At 43.9% G+C, this 18,177-nt stretch overlaps 2 protein-coding genes across 4 annotated transcripts; both read left to right on the top strand.

Annotated features, from left to right (window-relative positions):
• The first annotated feature begins 169 nt into the window (after positions 1 to 169).
• On the top strand, positions 170 to 9,781 carry cln3 (CLN3 lysosomal/endosomal transmembrane protein, battenin). Of its 2 annotated transcripts, none has more exons than XM_069177355.1 (15): positions 170 to 434; positions 1,737 to 1,773; positions 1,889 to 1,985; positions 2,103 to 2,177; positions 2,727 to 2,806; positions 3,147 to 3,232; positions 3,849 to 3,921; positions 4,829 to 4,972; positions 5,812 to 5,960; positions 6,368 to 6,420; positions 6,528 to 6,596; positions 6,734 to 6,789; positions 7,002 to 7,095; positions 7,984 to 8,124; positions 8,495 to 9,781. In XM_069177355.1, the coding sequence occupies exons 1-15, from the start codon at positions 377 to 379 to the stop codon at positions 8,609 to 8,611; spliced, it is 1,329 nt and encodes a 442-aa protein (XP_069033456.1). In that variant the 5' UTR covers positions 170 to 376; the 3' UTR covers positions 8,612 to 9,781. The 2 variants fall into 2 exon arrangements, with proteins under 2 accessions (XP_069033456.1, XP_069033455.1); XM_069177354.1 differs by having other exon boundaries at positions 6,365 to 6,420.
• Positions 9,782 to 11,336: 1,555 nt separating this feature from the next.
• Positions 11,337 to 17,915, top strand: LOC138215258 (serine/threonine-protein phosphatase 4 catalytic subunit B). 2 transcript variants are annotated; one of them, XM_069177322.1, is made up of 9 exons: positions 11,337 to 11,445; positions 12,086 to 12,431; positions 13,308 to 13,359; positions 13,454 to 13,504; positions 14,361 to 14,462; positions 14,566 to 14,739; positions 14,853 to 14,979; positions 15,075 to 15,264; positions 16,873 to 17,915. In XM_069177322.1, the coding sequence occupies exons 2-9, from the start codon at positions 12,322 to 12,324 to the stop codon at positions 17,000 to 17,002; spliced, it is 936 nt and encodes a 311-aa protein (XP_069033423.1). In that variant the 5' UTR covers positions 11,337 to 11,445; positions 12,086 to 12,321; the 3' UTR covers positions 17,003 to 17,915. The 2 variants fall into 2 exon arrangements, with proteins under 2 accessions (XP_069033423.1, XP_069033422.1); XM_069177321.1 differs by having other exon boundaries at positions 11,346 to 11,521.
• Positions 17,916 to 18,177: the final 262 nt, after the last annotated feature.

The following is an 18,177-nucleotide window of genomic DNA, read 5'->3' as shown; positions in this document are numbered from 1 at the left end:
TTTACGACATTCATTTCACAACTAAAGTGCACTTTAACCACCCATAACAGTAAAATAATGTAAATATCTTAAAGTGAGATGAAACTACCGTAACCTAAAACAAGAGTTTCGTAAATACTGTTTATAGGCGAGAGGAACGTTTGTGTTTGTGTTTTGTTTTCGCGGGAAGTTTATTATAATGGAACACCGCAGTTCACATGACTTCCTCAAAGTTTAGAAAACGGATAATTTTGCAGTGAAGACGACCAGAGATCATCTCTCTCTCTCTCCGGGACCACCTCACCGTCCCGGTGGGCTCGGACCGATGTCGGTGTGAGCGGCAGTATTCGGAATTGTGGTCCCCGGTTCGGTTCGGTAACGGGCTGGTTCTGTAAACATGGAGCAGGCGGCCAGCGTCAACGCAGATCCCGTTCAGAGCCCCGACGGTGATAACGGTGGGTCAGAGAACAACGTCCTGGAGAAGTTTCAGGCTTTAGAGCACTGAAACAGAACTTACTGAAATACTCAGCGACTAAACTGATGAAAACAAGGTCGAGTGTCTTAAACTGGTTCAAAACACATCAGAGGGAGGAAGTTACGTAACATTAGCGATCAGCTGCTGTGGGGTCCCACAGGGCCTGCCGCGGTCCTCTGCTGTTCTACATGCTGCCGCTAGGGAACATCATCAGAGAGCTCAATGGTTGTTTTCGTGGTTATCCAGATGACACGTGACTTGATGACGCAGCTATGCGCTCCGTCACTGAATATCTTTTAGCAATAAATAAATGGATGAGCAATAATTTCCTAAAATTAAAGGAGGATAAAAACAGTCGGCACCTCATCCAGAACTCTGCAGCTCGGCTGTTAACCAGAACCAAGAGGAGAGAGAACATCAGTCCGGTTCTAGCTGCTCTGCAGGGTTTACCTGTAACACAGGATTGACTTTAAGCTCCTCCCCCTCACATATAAAGCTCTGAATACATCTCTGACTGTCTGGTTCACTATGAGCCTTCAGGAACACTGAGATCATCTGCTGCTGGTTAATTGGAGGTTCAGCAGCTTCTATCGGTTCTGCTCCGAATCTGTGGAACAAACCAGCTGTTCGATATCAGAGAAGCTTTCAGTTAATACTTTAAAAAAAAAAGATGAAAACACATCTCTTTACTTTAGTTTTTAACTAGCTGCTCTTTAAGCTCTCTTCCACTTTGAACCGCGTCTTTAAAATGCATATTGCTTATTTTATATTTGAACTATATTTTATTTGTGTTTAATTTTATGTTTCTTATGCGTTTCATTTTTTTCTATATTTTTAAATGTTCCTTTTTATGTGAAACACTGCATGTAATTTTCTTGCTGTGAAGCACTTTGAGCTGTATTTCATGTATGAAAGGTGCATTAGAAATAAAGTTTTTAATTATTATTATTGTTATAACCACCGGACAGATTCTGTGACCACACACACACAAACACACACACAAATACACACACACACACAAACACACACACACACACACACACACACAAACACACACACACACACACAAACACACACACACACACACACACACACACACACAAACACACACACACACACACACACACACACACACACACACACACACACACACACACACACACACACACACACACACACACACACACACAAACACACACACACACACACACACACACACACACACACACACACACACACTGCTGCTCCCAGGAGTCGTTAACGGTCCGTTTTCCTTTCACAGGTCGGTGCGCTCGGTGGCGGAACTGCACCGGCTTCTGGTGAGTGTTTAAACGGGACATTTACACCGGATCAGAACATTTATTATGTTACAAACTTTAATGTGGTTTTATGAAACATGTAAAATCCATTGAAGTCATAATGGACCCCCCCCAGGCTGCTCGGGTTGTGCAACAACTTTGCGTACGTGGTGATGCTGAGTGCTGCTCACGACATCCTGAAGACGCAGGAGTCCCAGAACTCCACCGCTTCGGTAAGAGAGCACACGTCTCCTCACATGTTGTGTTCTTACAGACGTCATACATGTCATACACGTCATACACGTCTGTGTCTGTGGAGGTGAAGATAGTTTTCCTTCTTTTGATTCCAGACTTCAGGGACTTCGTCTGTGGACTTCCAGACTGGAAACAGCAGCCGATACGACTGTAATCCGGTTTCTACTGCGGTAAACTCACTGAATCACTGAATCACATCCGCTCACTGAGAACTGGGCCTCTCTGACCCGGTTTAACGGATCCAACGGGCCAATCAGGTCCTCACGTTTCAGGCTGTGAATTACAAACTGGAGTGTTCAGACATTTCCAAACATGAAATACGTCTGAAATCTGTTCGTAACAGTTAAAATGAGGCTCAGTGAGCTCCGACGTCTCCTTTTGTTAAATAGCTGCAGTTTCAACTTCTCCTGTAATTTCCGACCCACAGCTGTGAGAGGCTCCGCCCCCTTTGACCCACAGCAGCGGACACAACTGTCCAGTGTTAATGTGCTGTCAGATTTCACGTGTGAAAACATTTCTGTAAAGATTCAGGACTTTATAAACCGGTTCTCATCCCAGAGTCGAACATGGATGTTTTATGAAGGTGCTGTTTGGTACCTGTGCTGTCTCCACCCAGGTGGAGGAGGAGGTGGATGGATGTAACGGACACGGGACCGGAGCTCTAATTGTTTTAACATATTTAATGTACGTTACTGGATAAGTATTTCTTCTGCTGTCAGGCGGTGCTGCTGGCCGACATCCTCCCGACTCTGCTCATCAAGCTGGTCGCTCCGTTTGTGATCCACAAACTGCCTTATGGGTAAGACAGCGCTCGTTTCTTCTCATTGTGTGTTTACGGGAACAACAGCTGACTTCAGCGCAAATGAAACTCTGACGTCACATTCAGGTTCAAATCAGGACGTTTCTACTGGAATGAACCGTTTCTTTTCTTCCAGTTTTCCTTTCACGTCCTCGTAAATGTTTCTGTCTTCCAGCGGTTCCTTCACATTTAAAACATGTTCAATAAAAAGTTTTAATTTTAATTCACTCATAATAAACTCAGAGTGTCTGAAAGGGGAAACTATCCCAGTCAGGTCAGTGAGGACGTGGATCAGTAACAACATGGACGTTGTCATTTTATTTCCTATTTTTATTCCTAGAGTCCGAGTGGTGTTCTGCAGCGTTGTCGCGGCGACCAGTTTCCTGCTGGTGTCCTTCTCCTCGGCCGTGTGGATCAGCATTTTAGGTAAAGCAGCTGTTTTTATTTTCATCTCGAAGTATGATTTGAATCAGAAACTATTTTAAATCACCTTGGTTTCACTTCCTGTCTTCTCATTGGTGTTGCGAGCTGCTGCGGTTTGACGATGCGTGCTTGGTTTGATGCGAGATGTTCGTCGTCACGGTGACGCTGATCTGTGACCTGATGTTCACATGCACTTTTATTTGATGCTTTTTAAAGCATGTTTAGAGACGGAGACAGAAGGATACGTCACTCAGGACGTTACAGGATGCTGGCGGTGTTTTACATTCAAATTCACATTTTTCCAACTGTTTTTCTTTTTTTTTTGTATTTTCACAGCTGTTTATATAAATATTTATAAACAAATGAAAATGAAAGAAAACATAAAACAAAATTTCTCTCCAGCTTAAATATTTGAAATAGAACAAAGATACGACTTGGAGAAGGATTACAGACAAGAATCGAAATGTAAAACAAAGTGGGTTTTTTTAAGAATAAATGGAGTCGATAAAGTCTCATGTGACTTTAGATTGAAGTGAAGAGGAAGAAGAGCAGCTGGATCTTCTTCAGTCGAACAGGAGGATCCGTTTCCTCTCTGATGAACCTCTCCCTGTGTTTCCAGGCGTGATCTTCGCCAGCATCAGCTCAGGACTGGGAGAACTCTCCTTCCTCTCGCTCACCGTCTTCTTCAGCAGGTAAAAAAAACTCTCAACACGTTCACTCAACGTCCTCCAGTTCAAGATCCGAACTCAACGTCAGCACACGACTCGGATCAGAACCAGAGGAGATCCGCAAACCTCCAGTCTGGTCCTTGTCCATGAAGTCTGTGTCTGTCAGAAATAATACATAATACACAATAATACTTAATAATACATAATACTTAATAATATGTAATAATAGTTAATAATACATAATACTTAATGATACTTAATAATATCTAATAATACATAATACTTAATAATATGTAATAATAGTTAATAATATCTAATACTTAATAATATCTAATAATACTTAATACTTCATAATACTTCATAATAATTAATCATACTTAATACATAATACCTCACAATACTTCATATTTAATACATAATCAATACTTTACTGATTCTGTGTGGACACAGATAAATAAATATTTTATGGTAAATATAAACTGTCAAAGATGAACAGAAAGAAAATGTGAGTATGAATGTGGATTGAAGAACATCAGTAATATTACAGTCGTTTAGATCCGACTGGTTTAAATTCTGCAACTTCAGGAGAGTCATAAACAAACTGATGAAGAAATAAAATCTAAAAACACGAAACACCAGAGAGGAAATCTTCCTGAAGTTGGAGCGTCCTTGAAAGCATCTTTAAGAAGAAAGTTGAGAGGTGGGACCAATTCATACGGGAGAACCAATCAGAAACGATTAATTCTACATATTTCTATATTTCAGTGGAAAGAATGAATCCAGATGGAACAACTTTGTAAAGACTTTCAGATTTAACTGTAGATTTATTTAATTACATGTATGCGGTGAGAACATACCACTTGCTGTGTCCTCCACATGTTTAGTCCTGACCTCTGGCTTCCCTCCTCCTCCTCCTCCTCCTCCTCCTCAGGGATGTTCTGGAGGGGTGGGGTTCTGGTACCGGTGGTGCCGGTGTAGCCGGATCTCTCCTCTACTCGGGCTTCGTCCAGGCCGGCCTGTCGCCTCGGACCACGCTGCTCATCATGCTGCTGGTCCCGTGTGGGATGCTGATGAGGTGAGTCTGTGTTCAGATCTTCAGATGTCCACGGTGACGTCCAGCTGGAGCACTGCTTGGTGTCATGAGGTCAAAGGTCAAAGAGTTTAGGATCATGTTAATATGCCAGAAAAAAAAACTATTATTAGAAAATGGCACATGGATGTCATACACAACATGTATGTAATGTGAAAGCTGACTTTGTCCACTGAAACTGGAGAATATCTCTTATAATATCTTATTTTTCACACTTTTAGCTCAAGCAAGATAACCGATTTGTTTAAAAGTGCCAGAAAGGAGATGAATGTATTAAGTTTTTACCCAAATTTAAATTGTTGATTACTGTATTCAAAACAAAGAATTGTTTGCTGGATGTTTGAAAATCAATCACAATAAAGAGAGAAAACCTGCTTAAATAGCCGATTATAACAATAACTGGTTTTATGACCATTTAGGGGAAAAAATGACGCGACCTTTAGTTTTGATGGTGACTGTGTCGGTGCTCAGAGTTTGTCTGAACGTGACTCCAGTATTTACTGTCTTTTAGCTCTTGTTTTGGTCTCAACCTGCTGAATGTTCCACCAGCCGGTTGCTGACTTACACACAGTTGCCAGTTTATTAGGAACACCTCGCCGAGGTTGATGGACTGGAACCGTTGGACCTGCTGCTGTAGATCCATCACGTGTGTTCACATGCTGCTGCTGCGTGTAAACACAGTTAAACACAGTTGTCCCATGAAGACTGACCTGCATGGTGGTGTTGGGAGGATGCAGTCAGGTCTGTCTGTTACATGACATCAGATGGAACCAGTGACCTGTCACTCACGGTGCTGATGAAATCCCTCCTCTGATGTTTGACAGCTACTTCTTCCTGCTGCTGCATCCTCCGTCGCTGCCTCAGTGGAGGAGCAGCGAGGCCGAGGACGCCGCCGAGGAGGAGGAGGAGGAGAGACGGCAGCTCATGGAGGGGGAGGAAGAGGAGGAGGAGGAGGGAGAGGAGTCAACAACAGGTGAGTTCACCGTAACCTGCTAGAAAAAAAGAGACGTTTATGATCAGAAATAAACTGACAACTGTAAAAGCAGTAAATGCAGTAAAAAAAAAAACGCGGCTGATGACGTGTTTTCTTCCTGACCTGTCACATGATCGTTAGAACATGTGATCACATGATCGTTAGAACATGTGATCACATGATCGTTAGAACATGTGTCAGTTTATGTGTTTATGTTGGAGAGAAAAAATTTCAGTTTGATTTTATCGAAGAACTTCTCTTGAGGTTCATCGTGCGTGTGTGTGTGTGTGTGTGTGTGTGTGTGTGTGTGTGTGTGTGTGTGTGTGTGTGTGTGTGTGTGTGTGTGTGTGTGTTTTGCTGCTGCTGTTTGTCATTAACTACATGTTGTCTTCTCTTGAGTGTAGCAGAAGTCAGAACCCTCCGACCTTTGACCTTCACAGAGAAGCTGCACGTCATCAGAGTAAGTCTCTCCAGTTGACCAGAGTGTTCGTCAGCTCACTCTGTGTTCACTCCTCCTCTCCGTGTTCACTCCTCCTCTCCGTGTTCACTCCTCCTCTCTGTGTTCAGGGCCTGCTGAGGTTTGTGATCCCCCTCGGTCTGGTGTACTTCGCTGAGTACTTCATCAACCAGGGTCTGGTGAGTCCTCTAGCGCCTCCTGGTGTCGCGCTCGTCTCGCTGCACGACGCTGAGACTAAATCTTCTGGAGGCTGTTTTGAGATATAAGATGTCCTGTTTTTCATAATGACATTATTAAAATGTTTCCTGTCTTCCAGATGGAGCTCCTGTATTTCCCTGACTTCTTCCTGTCCCATGCTCAGCAGTATCGCTGGTCAGTTATGAAATATAAATCAGTCCCTCCAAGAAATCGCAATAATTAACAAATTAAAGCAAACTCCGCAATATTTGCGGAAGCTTGCAATGTTTTAAAATCCCTGCGATTTTTCCTCAAAAAACCTCGTCATCAGAATCTGTCCTGAACGTATTAACGACATAAAGTAAATCGTTGTGTGTGTGTGTGTGTGTGTGTGTGTGTGTGTTCAGGTACCAGACGCTCTACCAGTCTGGTGTGTTTCTGTCGCGCTCCTCGCTGCGCTGTGTGAAGATCAGGAGACTGTGGATTCTCTCTCTGGTGCAGGTAGGAAACACCTGAAGTCTGAGTCAGCAGAAAAGGTTCTGTGTGTTTGACGTGGTCCTCCATCTGATGGTTTCTACTGACAACACTTTACATACTTAATTCACCACCTGAGACAGATATAAAGAAAGTTAGCAGCTGGATAGGTGTGCTGACTATCAACATTTTATATATTCAATAATGGTTAAATGATTTCCACAGCATTTACACCTCTATACAGGTTTATAAAAGAAAATAGTAATAATAATAATAATAATAATAATAATAATAAACTTTATTTGTAATGCACCCTTCATACAAGAAATGCAGTTCAAAGGGATTCACAGCAAGAAAATTGCATGCAGTGTTTCACATAAAAACAGATATAAAGGAACATTTAAAAATTTTGAAAAAAAAATGAGTTGCATAAGAAATGGATAAAATGCATAAAATTAAACACAAATAGAGTTAAAATATAAAATATGCAATATGTTGAATAGATTAAAATGCTGTCATCTTACAATAAAAACTTTATGATTTAATGTCAGGTTGGATAGATTACATTGAACCCACAATCTCATCACCCTGGTGTTCCCACATTATTTGCATGAATATCCTCTCTGTCTGTCTGTCTGTGTGTGTGTGTGTGGGGTGGGGGGTGGGGGGGTGGTGGGGGGGAGGGGTATCCCACAACAAAACAAAACACATCCTGGTTTCTCTCTCCAGATGTTGAGTGCAGTATTTCTCTTGTTTTCTCTCTCCAGATGTTGAGTGCAGTGTTTCTCCTGTTCTCTCTCCAGATGTTGAATGCAGTGTTTCTCCTGTTTTCTCTCTCCAGATGTTGAATGCAGTGTTTCTCCTGTTCTCTCTCCAGATGTTGAATGCAGTATTTCTCCTGTTTTCTCTCTCCAGATGTTGAATGCAGTGTTTTTCCTGTTCGCTGTGCGTTTCCAGTTCCTGCCCAGCGCCTGGCTGGTGTTTGTTATTGTCCTCTATGAGGGTCTGCTGGGTGGAACTGCGTATGTCAACACCTTCTACTTCATCAGCAAGGAGGTGAAGTCCTCTTTCTGTTGGTTGGTTTGTTCTTTAGGGTTATAAAAAAGCAGCTTTGAAATGCTCACTGGTGTTTCTCCAGTAGTTTCAGAGCCGCTGACCCGTCTGTGGACTCAGGCTGTCTTCCAGCTGACACACAGCGGTGTCGTTGATAACTACACACCAACACAGGAGTCCTGTTCTCCGCATTACGTCTGCTATTAAATCAGTTCCCAGATGATGTTGCTTTCATTTAAGGACATTTTTGTGCTCAACAGAAATAGATTTTTTTTCCTGATCGTCAGGCTTTAGTGTGCGAGTCTAAGTCAGTGTAGGAACGACTGTTGAGATGAAGCTGCCTGTCCGTCCTGACGTCTCTGTCCTCCCACAGACTGAAGACAGACACCGGGAGTTCGCCATGGCGGCTGCCAGCGTGGGCGACAGTCTGGGCATCGCTCTGGCCGGACTCACAGCGTTCCCCGTCCACAGATACTTCTGCTCGCTGTGACCGAGCCCACCGACCGGCTCCATGAATAAGCAAGACGTGGGTGTCTTCCATTTCAGGGATTTAATTTTTTTAAATTTTATTCTGAAAAGAGTTCGTGACCGATGTGAAAAACGGACTCCACTCATTCATCCTCACCAGGAAGAGAAGCTTCCAGAGACCAGGACTCATTTAGGTAGGTAGGTAGTTACTTTATTAATCCCCAAGGGGAAATTTTTTCGCTACAGCAGCATACAGGAAATAATTATAAAAATAATAAAAAGCAATAAAATAACAGTAACACACGTGAAGAAAAACAAAACAAAAAAAAAACTCCGAAGAGAGGAGAAGGAAAGAAAAATACTTAAAACAAAACACAGTCGGGGGAGCTGCTGTGACAGGCTGCCACTAGCACGGCGCCATCTATTTTCAGCAGCGCTCACTGACGGACTGACGCATCCTGCTGGGACACGCATACTGTGAGCAGCCATGATAATTACAATATTAATAATAAAGCATAATTATAATAATAAACGCTAAAGCAGGATAAGGAACGTACTTATGTTATTTTGCTGACAAAATATTATTTTTCGGTAGCTGCTTGACAACAAAACACGATGATGTCACAGTGAAGTTGACCTCTGAACTTTTGGATATAAAATGTCACCACGATTTATTTCCTGCTAGACATTTGTTTTATGTTTTTTAATTATTTTTTTTTATTTCAGCAAATGAATTCCTGTGTTACGGCCACAAACTCTTTTTATTTTTTTATTTTTACAATGATGAATTGTTTGAAATGTATCAGTGTGAGCCGACATTATTCAGAAATACAACTCTAAAAAAACAACACTGGTACACGTGACACGTGTTGGGTGATTTAAAAATAATAAAAAGCGAAATGATTTATTTATATTTACTGCTGATGGTAGTAATTGATTATTGGGCAGAAACTTGGGTTTAAAATGTACAAACAGTGAAAGTCACTTTAATAAGTATTCTGGCTGTTTCCTGTGCCAGTGCACTTGGTCTACATACGCAACAGACGTGTGCCTTCCTACTGATCTTTTAATTACCATGTTATGCTGCTACTGCTGAAATGTTCTAACTTTTTTTACGACTTGGTTTCTTTTCAAGCCTGTGCTTGCTGAATGATGATTAAATGAATGAAAATAAAGTTTCCCTTTGATTTAAGATGCAATGGCATAATTGAGTTTTACATGTCAAATCAAGTTAATAAGTATCATGTGGGTCGACTCTGGATGAGGTCAGCCACCAAAGGCCTGAAGACTTGGACAGAAACTGATAAATTGATACTTACAATGTAAAACAAAAACTGAAGTATAATTATAAAATGTGTTCTTTCCTAAAAACATGAAGAGGATTCTGTGAATCTGGTGATTGAAAAAGTAGAAACTGGTTCTGCCTGACTGTAGTTCACAGCTTCAGTTTTCTTTACTGTGATTTTTGTCTGGAAACTCATTCACATCAACCATCAGTGATGTTATCGTTGGTTTGTGAACGTTATGAATCCTCCAGTTCAGATTCTGTCCGTCACCATCTTGATAGTTTGGAGCAGGAAGTGACCATATTTGGACGAGCTGGGGGAGGAGCCAGCGGTGGATCTGATTGGAAACCTGACAATACTACGTCCTGCCCACCGATAGCTGTAACCTGACTGCACCACAGGCCTGTCAATCAAACAGACACGCCCCCAAAAACAGGTCTTCTTGAATCTTCTTTTCTAATGAATGAGGGATTATTTTCAGATGGACCTCCAGAAAACTAATAAGAAGGAGTGACTTTAGCTAACAACACCGAGATAACTGATGGACACATTTTATTCACTTTGGATTTGATGAGAGAAGTTGAATGGGAGTCTATGGAGCCGGAGGCTTTTTGGAGCCGACCTCTAGTGGCACTTTCTGGTATTGCAGCTGAAGACACTTCTGCATCAGAACCATTTTACAGACCTGAAGCTACAAACTCTTTTATATGTAGTCTGCGGTTCACATTAATGTTTGTACAGCCACTCTGAAGGCTGACCAATCAGTGAACAGAGGGCGTGGCTAAGCGTGGTGAAGTTTAATCAGGTGTTTTTTTTCTAAATGTAGTTTCAGCTGTGGAGGAGTTTTGGGATTGCCGATTCGGTGAAGCTGATCCAATAGTTTCAACATCAACTCAAAGTCTACGCCCGGCAGGATGCAACAACTGGAAACTATTCTCTGTGGAGGATGGTTTGACCAGATACTCACAGTAACTGTGGGTCTGGTAACACCAGGCTATCATAAAAAAATTACAAACCTTGACATTTCTGGGAAGTTTATATGTTTTCTCATGACTTTAGTCTCAGAAATTCTGTTTTTAAAAAAACATAATTTATTTTACCCTTGGTAGGCAGGCCTGGCATATCTCAACTGAGTGAGTGACTGACAGCTGTCAAAGTTACTCTTCCTGAAGTATGTCAAATTAAAAGCCCTCAAGAATTATAGACAAAGTCCAGCCACACAGGTTTTGATCGTCATCATGATGCTTTGAGGGAATTTCGTCAAGTTTGACTAAAACGTGAACTTTTGATAACAAGGATGAACCGATTAGATTTAGAGGGATCAAAGGTCAAAGGTCACTGTGACCTGAATTCGACACGTTTTGAGTGGTCGTCTTCTGGGCTCGGTCCGGTTTGGTTCAGTCTGAATGAAGTCATCTGTTCCGGGGAATGGACCGGGCGGTGCGCGCTCCCTGGACCGGGCGGTGCGCGCTCCCTGCACCGGAAGTCGCCGCCGAGGCGCTGGTGTTCACGCGCAGGGCTGGAGTGAGCCGGCAAAACGACACCGGGGGAAGAAAGGGCCCGGTAACCGGTGAGAGAACCCGCGATCCACGGAATGAAACATATCTCGGAGTGTTTCTCGGAGTTCTGCTGCCACTCGCTTCCCGGTAACGACTCGTTCTCTGGTGTTGAGCCGCTCTAACGGGCTCTAACGGAGCCTCGGGGCGTCGCGGAGCCTCGCTGCTTGCGTTAGCTTGACTGCTCGTGAAATTAGCTGAGGAGCGCGAGCCAGTGAGTTAGCGCGCTAGCGTGTCCTCAACGAACATGTTTTGTTTTACTTCGTTAGCACAGCAGGTGTGTGTCGTGGTTCGGTACAAGCTGTCAAACATCTTCGCGAAGCTTCCCGGACTTGGTCCCTGACAAAATGGTTGTCCGAGTTATCAAAGAATCAGTTGTTCGCTGACGTCGTTAGCGGCGGTGTAAGCTAACGTGCTAACGGTTAGCTCGGCGTGAGGCCTCGCGCTGCTCGACCGACGTCGGTGTTCGAGGTTCCGCCTTTTACCGAGCGGGACCCGAACACATGGGGTCGTGCTTGTTCTGCTGAGATGACCGGTTTGAGGAAACCCGGTACGAGTTATAAAGCGTCAGACGTTAAGCATGTTTCCGGTTACGTGGTTGTTGTTGCGGTGTTTGTTCAGCTGTGTTTTTAATTCCCGACGTTGAACCCTCAGAGAGCCCGACGACCCTGAGCTGAAGAGCCCGACGACCCTGAGCTGAAGAGCCCGACGACCCTGAGCTGAAGAGCCCGACGACCCTGAGCTGAAGAGCCCGACGACCCTGAGCTCGTCTGTTCTCCGAGGAAGGGCCTCCCGTCGTGGCTGTCAGCTCCACCGCCTGCCTGGTTTCTCGGTGACCTGGTGTGTGTGTGTGTGTGTGTGTGCGTGTGTGTGTGCGTGTGAACATCCCTATGTGTGTAACAATGGGGGACATCAGCGACCTGGACCGACAGATAGAGCAGCTCAGACGCTGTGAGCTCATAAAGGAAAATGAAGTCAAAGCACTGTGTGCCAAAGCCAGGTAAAGAAACCACACTACCGACACACACAACAGATGTTGGAACTATGCAGAGTTTATATCTGAAGCTTTAATGCATGTATGAAAGACACCCATCAATCTAGGCGTCATTAATAACTGGACACAGTATAAACTGTTAATAGTTGGCTCTTTTTTCAGTTATTATACATGAAGTCAAGGTACTAACAATGTTTTAAGGAGCCGTTTGAGATGATCTTATTTAACTGCTGACGCTGGCAGGATGACTGAAAGATTTATATCTTTTTATTCCCAATACCTCCTGCAGTGTATTTACAATTTTAATCTATGGCTCTGTGTTGAAAAACTGTGTATTATGGTTTCACTAGCTTTTATATTTTATACCATAACAATGTCTATTTCTGTAGGGTTTTTTTAACAGTTAAAAGCAGCAAGTTGACAGAAAATAAACATTCAATAAAGATGTTGTTTAACTACAAAAATATTGCCGGACACGAGTTGTGTTACAGGCCACTGTTTTCGATGGAGGCATTTCTTAATTGACCTACTAACTTACTTCAATTGAAGTGCGTTAATTGTGTACTCGGTGTTTATTTAGTGTCAGATTTGCAGCAGGTTATTGTCAGATAATCAGGTAACTCTGACCGGGGTGTTGAGCACATACGATTTTTTTTTTAATGTTTCTTTATATCTGTTTTCATGTGAAACACTGCATGCAATTCTCTTGCTGTGAAGCACTTTGAGCTGCATTTCTTGTATGAAAGGTGCTATATAAATAAAGTTTTTTATTATTACTATTATTATTATTATTATTATTAGTGCTCTGTGATGGTCACCAGGACGTTCTTAACTAACTTAAACTAACGAGAAAAGTCATGATTTAATAATTTGTGTTTTCAGAGAGATTCTGGTGGAAGAGAGCAACGTCCAGAGAGTCGACTCCCCCGTCACGGTGAGTAACGTCTGCCAGCTCCCGTCTGATCCCAGTTTGACCGAAGGTCCGATAACCTCGCTCACTGTGATTCTGCCGCTTCTCCTCCTCGCAGGTGTGCGGCGATATTCACGGTCAGTTCTATGACTTGAAAGAGCTCTTCAGAGTAAGTTCCCTTTTTCTGTTTCCTTCTGCTGCTCACCGCAGACTGTAATGTTGTCACTGTGTTGCACGTTTGAGTTGGCTGGTGGTGCTGGACGGACATGTACATGTTAAACATCCAGTTTCTCAATGCTGAGTCGTAAGAAGTTTTGACATTTCTAGTATTTCGTGGCTCCTCCTTCTTGTTGGCTGTCAATCATCATTCAGTTCATTCAATAACTCAGAAATGTCATCGATGGACAAAGTCAACTCAAAAATGTTTCCACGGGTGTAAAACCTCGTTCTCTACGTGTTCTTTAGTTTCCTGTGTCTCTGTCTCACCACAATAAGAGCAGCCGACTCTCCAGACGTACTAAAATACACAACAATCACTTCTCCTATTTCTTCTTCCAGGTTTAGTAAATATCATTTATTGTGCTAAATTGTTCTATTTGCATGTTTCTCTTCCAGTATTTTGGACCTTCAGGTAGAAACGTCCAATATTACATATGTATGCAGGCAAACATGCAAAATGGACAACGTGTGTTAAAATTGTATATTTGAAAGACTCAATCTTCACTGCACTTTGTTGGTAAATCCACTTGGGCATTTTTTGTGCGTGGTTTTTTGAGTTTGTGTGTGATTTTACACACACAAACCTTTAATGAATCAGACCCTTACTGTATGATTCCTATAACTAGTGAATGTATTTATATTCATACTTCAATTTACTGCAGAACCATCAGCTCTGCATTAAAATACACACATAGTCCAAAAAGATTTGTCGTTAGAGGAGTCACAGCTGAGGTGTCGCTGGATGTTTTATATTAATGAATGTCTGATGTCCATGAAACTAACTCCTGTTAACCGACGTCTTTCAGGTTGGCGGCGACGTACCGGAGACAAATTACCTCTTCATGGGTGACTTTGTGGACCGAGGCTTCTACAGCGTGGAGACGTTTCTTCTGCTGTTAGCGCTTAAGGTACACGTGAATTTGTGTCTGCACAATCTGATAACGCTTCATGCTTCTTTCTGAGATGCATTCATCCTCATCTTTTTTCTTTTGCTCTTACTGTGACCCTCAGGTGCGTTATCCAGACAGGATAACCTTGATCCGGGGCAACCACGAGTCCCGGCAGATCACTCAGGTCTACGGCTTCTACGACGAGTGCCTCCGCAAGTACGGCTCCGTGACCGTGTGGCGATACTGCACCGAGATCTTCGACTATCTGTCGCTGTCCGCTATCATCGATGGCAAGGTGAGAACCAGTCCGGTGCTTCTTCGGCTTTAATGACGCGAGACATGAAGTTCATGTTGTTGGTGTCTCTCTGAACAGTTGATCTGATGTATTCTCTCCTCTCCGTCCTCCAGATCTTCTGCGTGCACGGTGGCTTGTCTCCCTCCATCCAGACTTTGGACCAGATCCGGACCATCGACAGGAAACAGGAAGTGCCCCACGACGGGCCCATGTGTGACCTGTTGTGGTCGGACCCTGAAGGTATCTACGCTCTCTGAATGTTTAACGGTGGCGGTGGATTGCAGCGTGATGTCCTGTTTGAATCTCATGCTGAGCGTTCTCCTCCCTCCTCTCAGACACCACCGGGTGGGGCGTGAGTCCCAGAGGTGCCGGCTACTTGTTCGGGAGTGACGTGGTGGCTCAGTTCAACGCCGCCAACGACATCCATATGATCTGTCGAGCGCACCAGCTGGTCATGGAGGGCTACAAGTGGCACTTCAACGAGACGGTGCTCACCGTGTGGTCAGCGCCCAACTACTGCTACAGGTAGGACGCCGCATTCGGCTCAGAGTCGTCGTCTGAACATGTTCAGGTGTCAGTGACGATCACAAACACTGCTGCAGTGTTTTCCTGTGTAAACAAAGTCGTTCCTGTCGTGTAGACCGACTTGCGTCGAACAGTGAAAGGTCACGTTCACAGTCGATTACTTTGGAGCATAAACAGTTTGTTTGTTCTACTTGGCGATCGTAGAAATGCGACACATTCAAACACATTAATATGCATTCTTCAACTGGGCTTCCTGGATCGTACTTCCTGGATCATACTTCCTGTCTCAGCCAGCTGATTTTACCTGTCTGTTTTTATATGAACTCATCCAGCTGTGTGCGGGCTGACCTTTAATCACTTCCTTTCTGATACAACACTTCCCTCCTCTGTCTGATTGGCTCAGTAGAAGGTTTTTGTCACTCATTCTGCTGTGGTTCAGTCTGATGGAGGAGATCTCTGTATTCTCATTGGTCCCGCTGTCAACACCGACCACATAACTCCTCCCATTTCACTCCTTCTGTATTTATTCAACCACAGCCTTCATCAGGTTTTATACGTCTCCCTGAGGTCACTCTCATGCTTCACATGCATGTCAGTGACAGGTACACAGTCCGTGTCATACAGGTGATAAGAGGCGTGGTGAACCTAATGTCCTCAGATCACACCGCTCCACCAACCATCATCCATCAGTGAGGTCATTGTTGGTTTGTGAACGTTATGAAGCCTCCAGTTCAGATTCTGTCCGTCACCATCTTGCTAGTTCGGAGCGGTTTGGAGCAGGAAGTGACCATATTTGGACGAGCTGGGGGAGGAGCCAGCAGTAGATCTGACTGATCTGATTGGAAACCTGACGATACTACGTCCCGCCCACCGATAGCTGTAACCTGACTGCACCACAGGCCTGTCAATCAAACAGACACGCCCCCAAAACCAGGTGTTCTTGAATCTTCTTTTCTAATGAATGAGGGATTATTTTCAGATGGACCTCCAGAAAACTAATAAGAAGGAGTGACTTTAGCTAACAACACCGAGATAACTGATGGACACATTTTATTCACTTTGGATTTGATGAGAGAAGTTGAATGGGAGTCTATGGAGCCGGAGGCTTTTTGGAGTCGACCTCTAGTGGCACTCGCTGGTATTGCAGCTGAAGACACTTCTGGATCAGAACCATTTTACAGACCACAAAGCTACAAACACTTTTATATGCAGTCTCAGCGTGTGTGTTCACAGTTTGGTGGAACATGTTAAGGTCCCACACCAGGTTGGTTTTCTACATGTGGTTGTGTTGGGATGTGAATCCTCCACTCGATGCTGAGGTCACTGATGTCTGACCTGGAGGCATCGATGCTGCAGATGTGTCTGCAGATGACTCGCAGTGAATCATTAGAGGTTGTTAGCAGATCAACTAAATATAGTGGTTAGTTTGGTTTAAGGTTTTTACTGCAATAAAACTACGCTCACTCAAAAAGAAACATAAAGGGAACATTTGAACTCGTGGAGTTTGCCTGGTTTCTTAGTGTGTGTTTTTTTACATTGTAAAATCCACTAAGTACAGTAACATGTCACGTCCTCACCAGCTGTTTGTGTCCCCCTCCCTCCCATCAGGTGTGGCAATGTGGCGGCCATCTTGGAGCTGGACGAGCATCTACAGCGGGAGTTCATCATATTCGAGGCGGCGCCACAAGAGACCAGAGGAATCCCCTCCAAGAAGCCAGTAGCCGACTATTTCCTGTGAAGTCTTCGAGCAGACAGCCGCGACATGTCTAAACCTGCGGCACCGTTTCCCCGCCGGCCCGAACTCTCAGCAGTGGGACAGAAAACCCGCCAAAACCCCCGCCAAGCTCTCGCAGCTTCGGCTTGAGGGGCTGGATTTTTGCCGTACTGCCCCGGAGCCTGACGGAGCGGTCGCTGTGGACGCCGGCCCGTGACTGTTGTCGCCTCTTCACAAACACGAGATGCCATTTTCTTTCTTTGTGCCGTCGGCCTCCTTCCAGCTCTCTCTCTCCCTCTCTCTCTCTCTCTCCCCCTCTCTCTCTCCCCCCCCCTCTCTCCCTCTCTCTCCCCCTCTCTCTCTCCCCCCCCCCTCTCTCTCTCTCCCCCTCTCTCTCTCCCCCCCCCTCTCCCCCTCTCTCTCTCCCCCCCCTCTCTCTCTCTCTCTCTCCCCCTCTCTCTCTCTCCCTCTCCCCCCCCCCTCTCTCCCTCTCTCTCTCTCTCTCTCCGTAGCTTTCTTTTCTTTTTAGGACGAACCTTGTCATCTAGTTTTAGAAGTATCTGGAAGGATTTGTTTTTCATAAATATGCAGCTGCAGGAAAACTTCATAACTTTTAAGGAATTCCTTCAACGCATATGTTGTCTTTTGATTTTTGTATAATTGTTGCTGCCAGGAATAAATACAAAATGCCCCTCTTCATAAATATATATTTTTTTTGTTTCTGTTGAACCTGTCCTCCCGTCTCGTGCGCCGCTATTTAACATCCCCTCGTACTGCTGCTCAGCACATCACACAAACACCGGAAATGTCAAACAGCTCCCACCAGGAGTCCCCGTGTTCACTATCGTTTTCTCTCTTTGATTCCTTTAAATCTGCAAATCTCTGTAGGTCTGTCAATTTTGATATTGTGAGAATAAAGGTTTTGTATCAATGCTCATTGATGGTGTGATTAAATCAATTGTAACAAAAAGAAATCTGCAAAAAAAAACACAACCACACTTTTCAGTTCATTTCTTAACATCTCTGTGACTGTTGTCAGAATCAAAACCTGAATTTATTTTAAAAGGAACTCAAATCCTGAATTATTGTATTTTATAACCCATTGAGTCACAGACAGCACGTGTCTTCTGCCATCTGGAGCCGTACACGAGACGATTTCTGAGTTTATACACAGGTTTGACAGGTGAGCTGTCGGCGCG

This window comes from Embiotoca jacksoni, unplaced genomic scaffold (assembly GCF_022577435.1).
Source record: "Embiotoca jacksoni isolate LCO1_2020_lvr unplaced genomic scaffold, fEmbJac1.0.p SCAF_71, whole genome shotgun sequence".
In the NCBI taxonomy this organism is placed as follows: domain Eukaryota; kingdom Metazoa; phylum Chordata; class Actinopteri; family Embiotocidae; genus Embiotoca; species Embiotoca jacksoni.
This window is presented reverse-complemented; position numbering and strand designations above follow the sequence as displayed.

Excerpts from the sequence above, each read along its gene's own strand:
- cln3 (XM_069177354.1), top strand. The coding sequence starts at position 377 with ATGGAGCAGGCGGCCAGCGTCAACGCAGATCCCGTTCAGAGCCCCGAC. Across the intron at positions 4,973-5,811 it reads CCGTGTGGGATGCTGATGAG|CTACTTCTTCCTGCTGCTGC; the intron begins GTGAGTCTGTGT and ends GATGTTTGACAG. Across the intron at positions 6,790-7,001 it reads CATGCTCAGCAGTATCGCTG|GTACCAGACGCTCTACCAGT; the intron begins GTCAGTTATGAA and ends GTGTGTGTTCAG.
- LOC138215258 (XM_069177322.1), top strand. The coding sequence starts at position 12,322 with ATGTGTGTAACAATGGGGGACATCAGCGACCTGGACCGACAGATAGAG. Across the intron at positions 14,463-14,565 it reads TTCTGCTGTTAGCGCTTAAG|GTGCGTTATCCAGACAGGAT; the intron begins GTACACGTGAAT and ends TGTGACCCTCAG. Across the intron at positions 14,740-14,852 it reads CCGCTATCATCGATGGCAAG|ATCTTCTGCGTGCACGGTGG; the intron begins GTGAGAACCAGT and ends TCCGTCCTCCAG.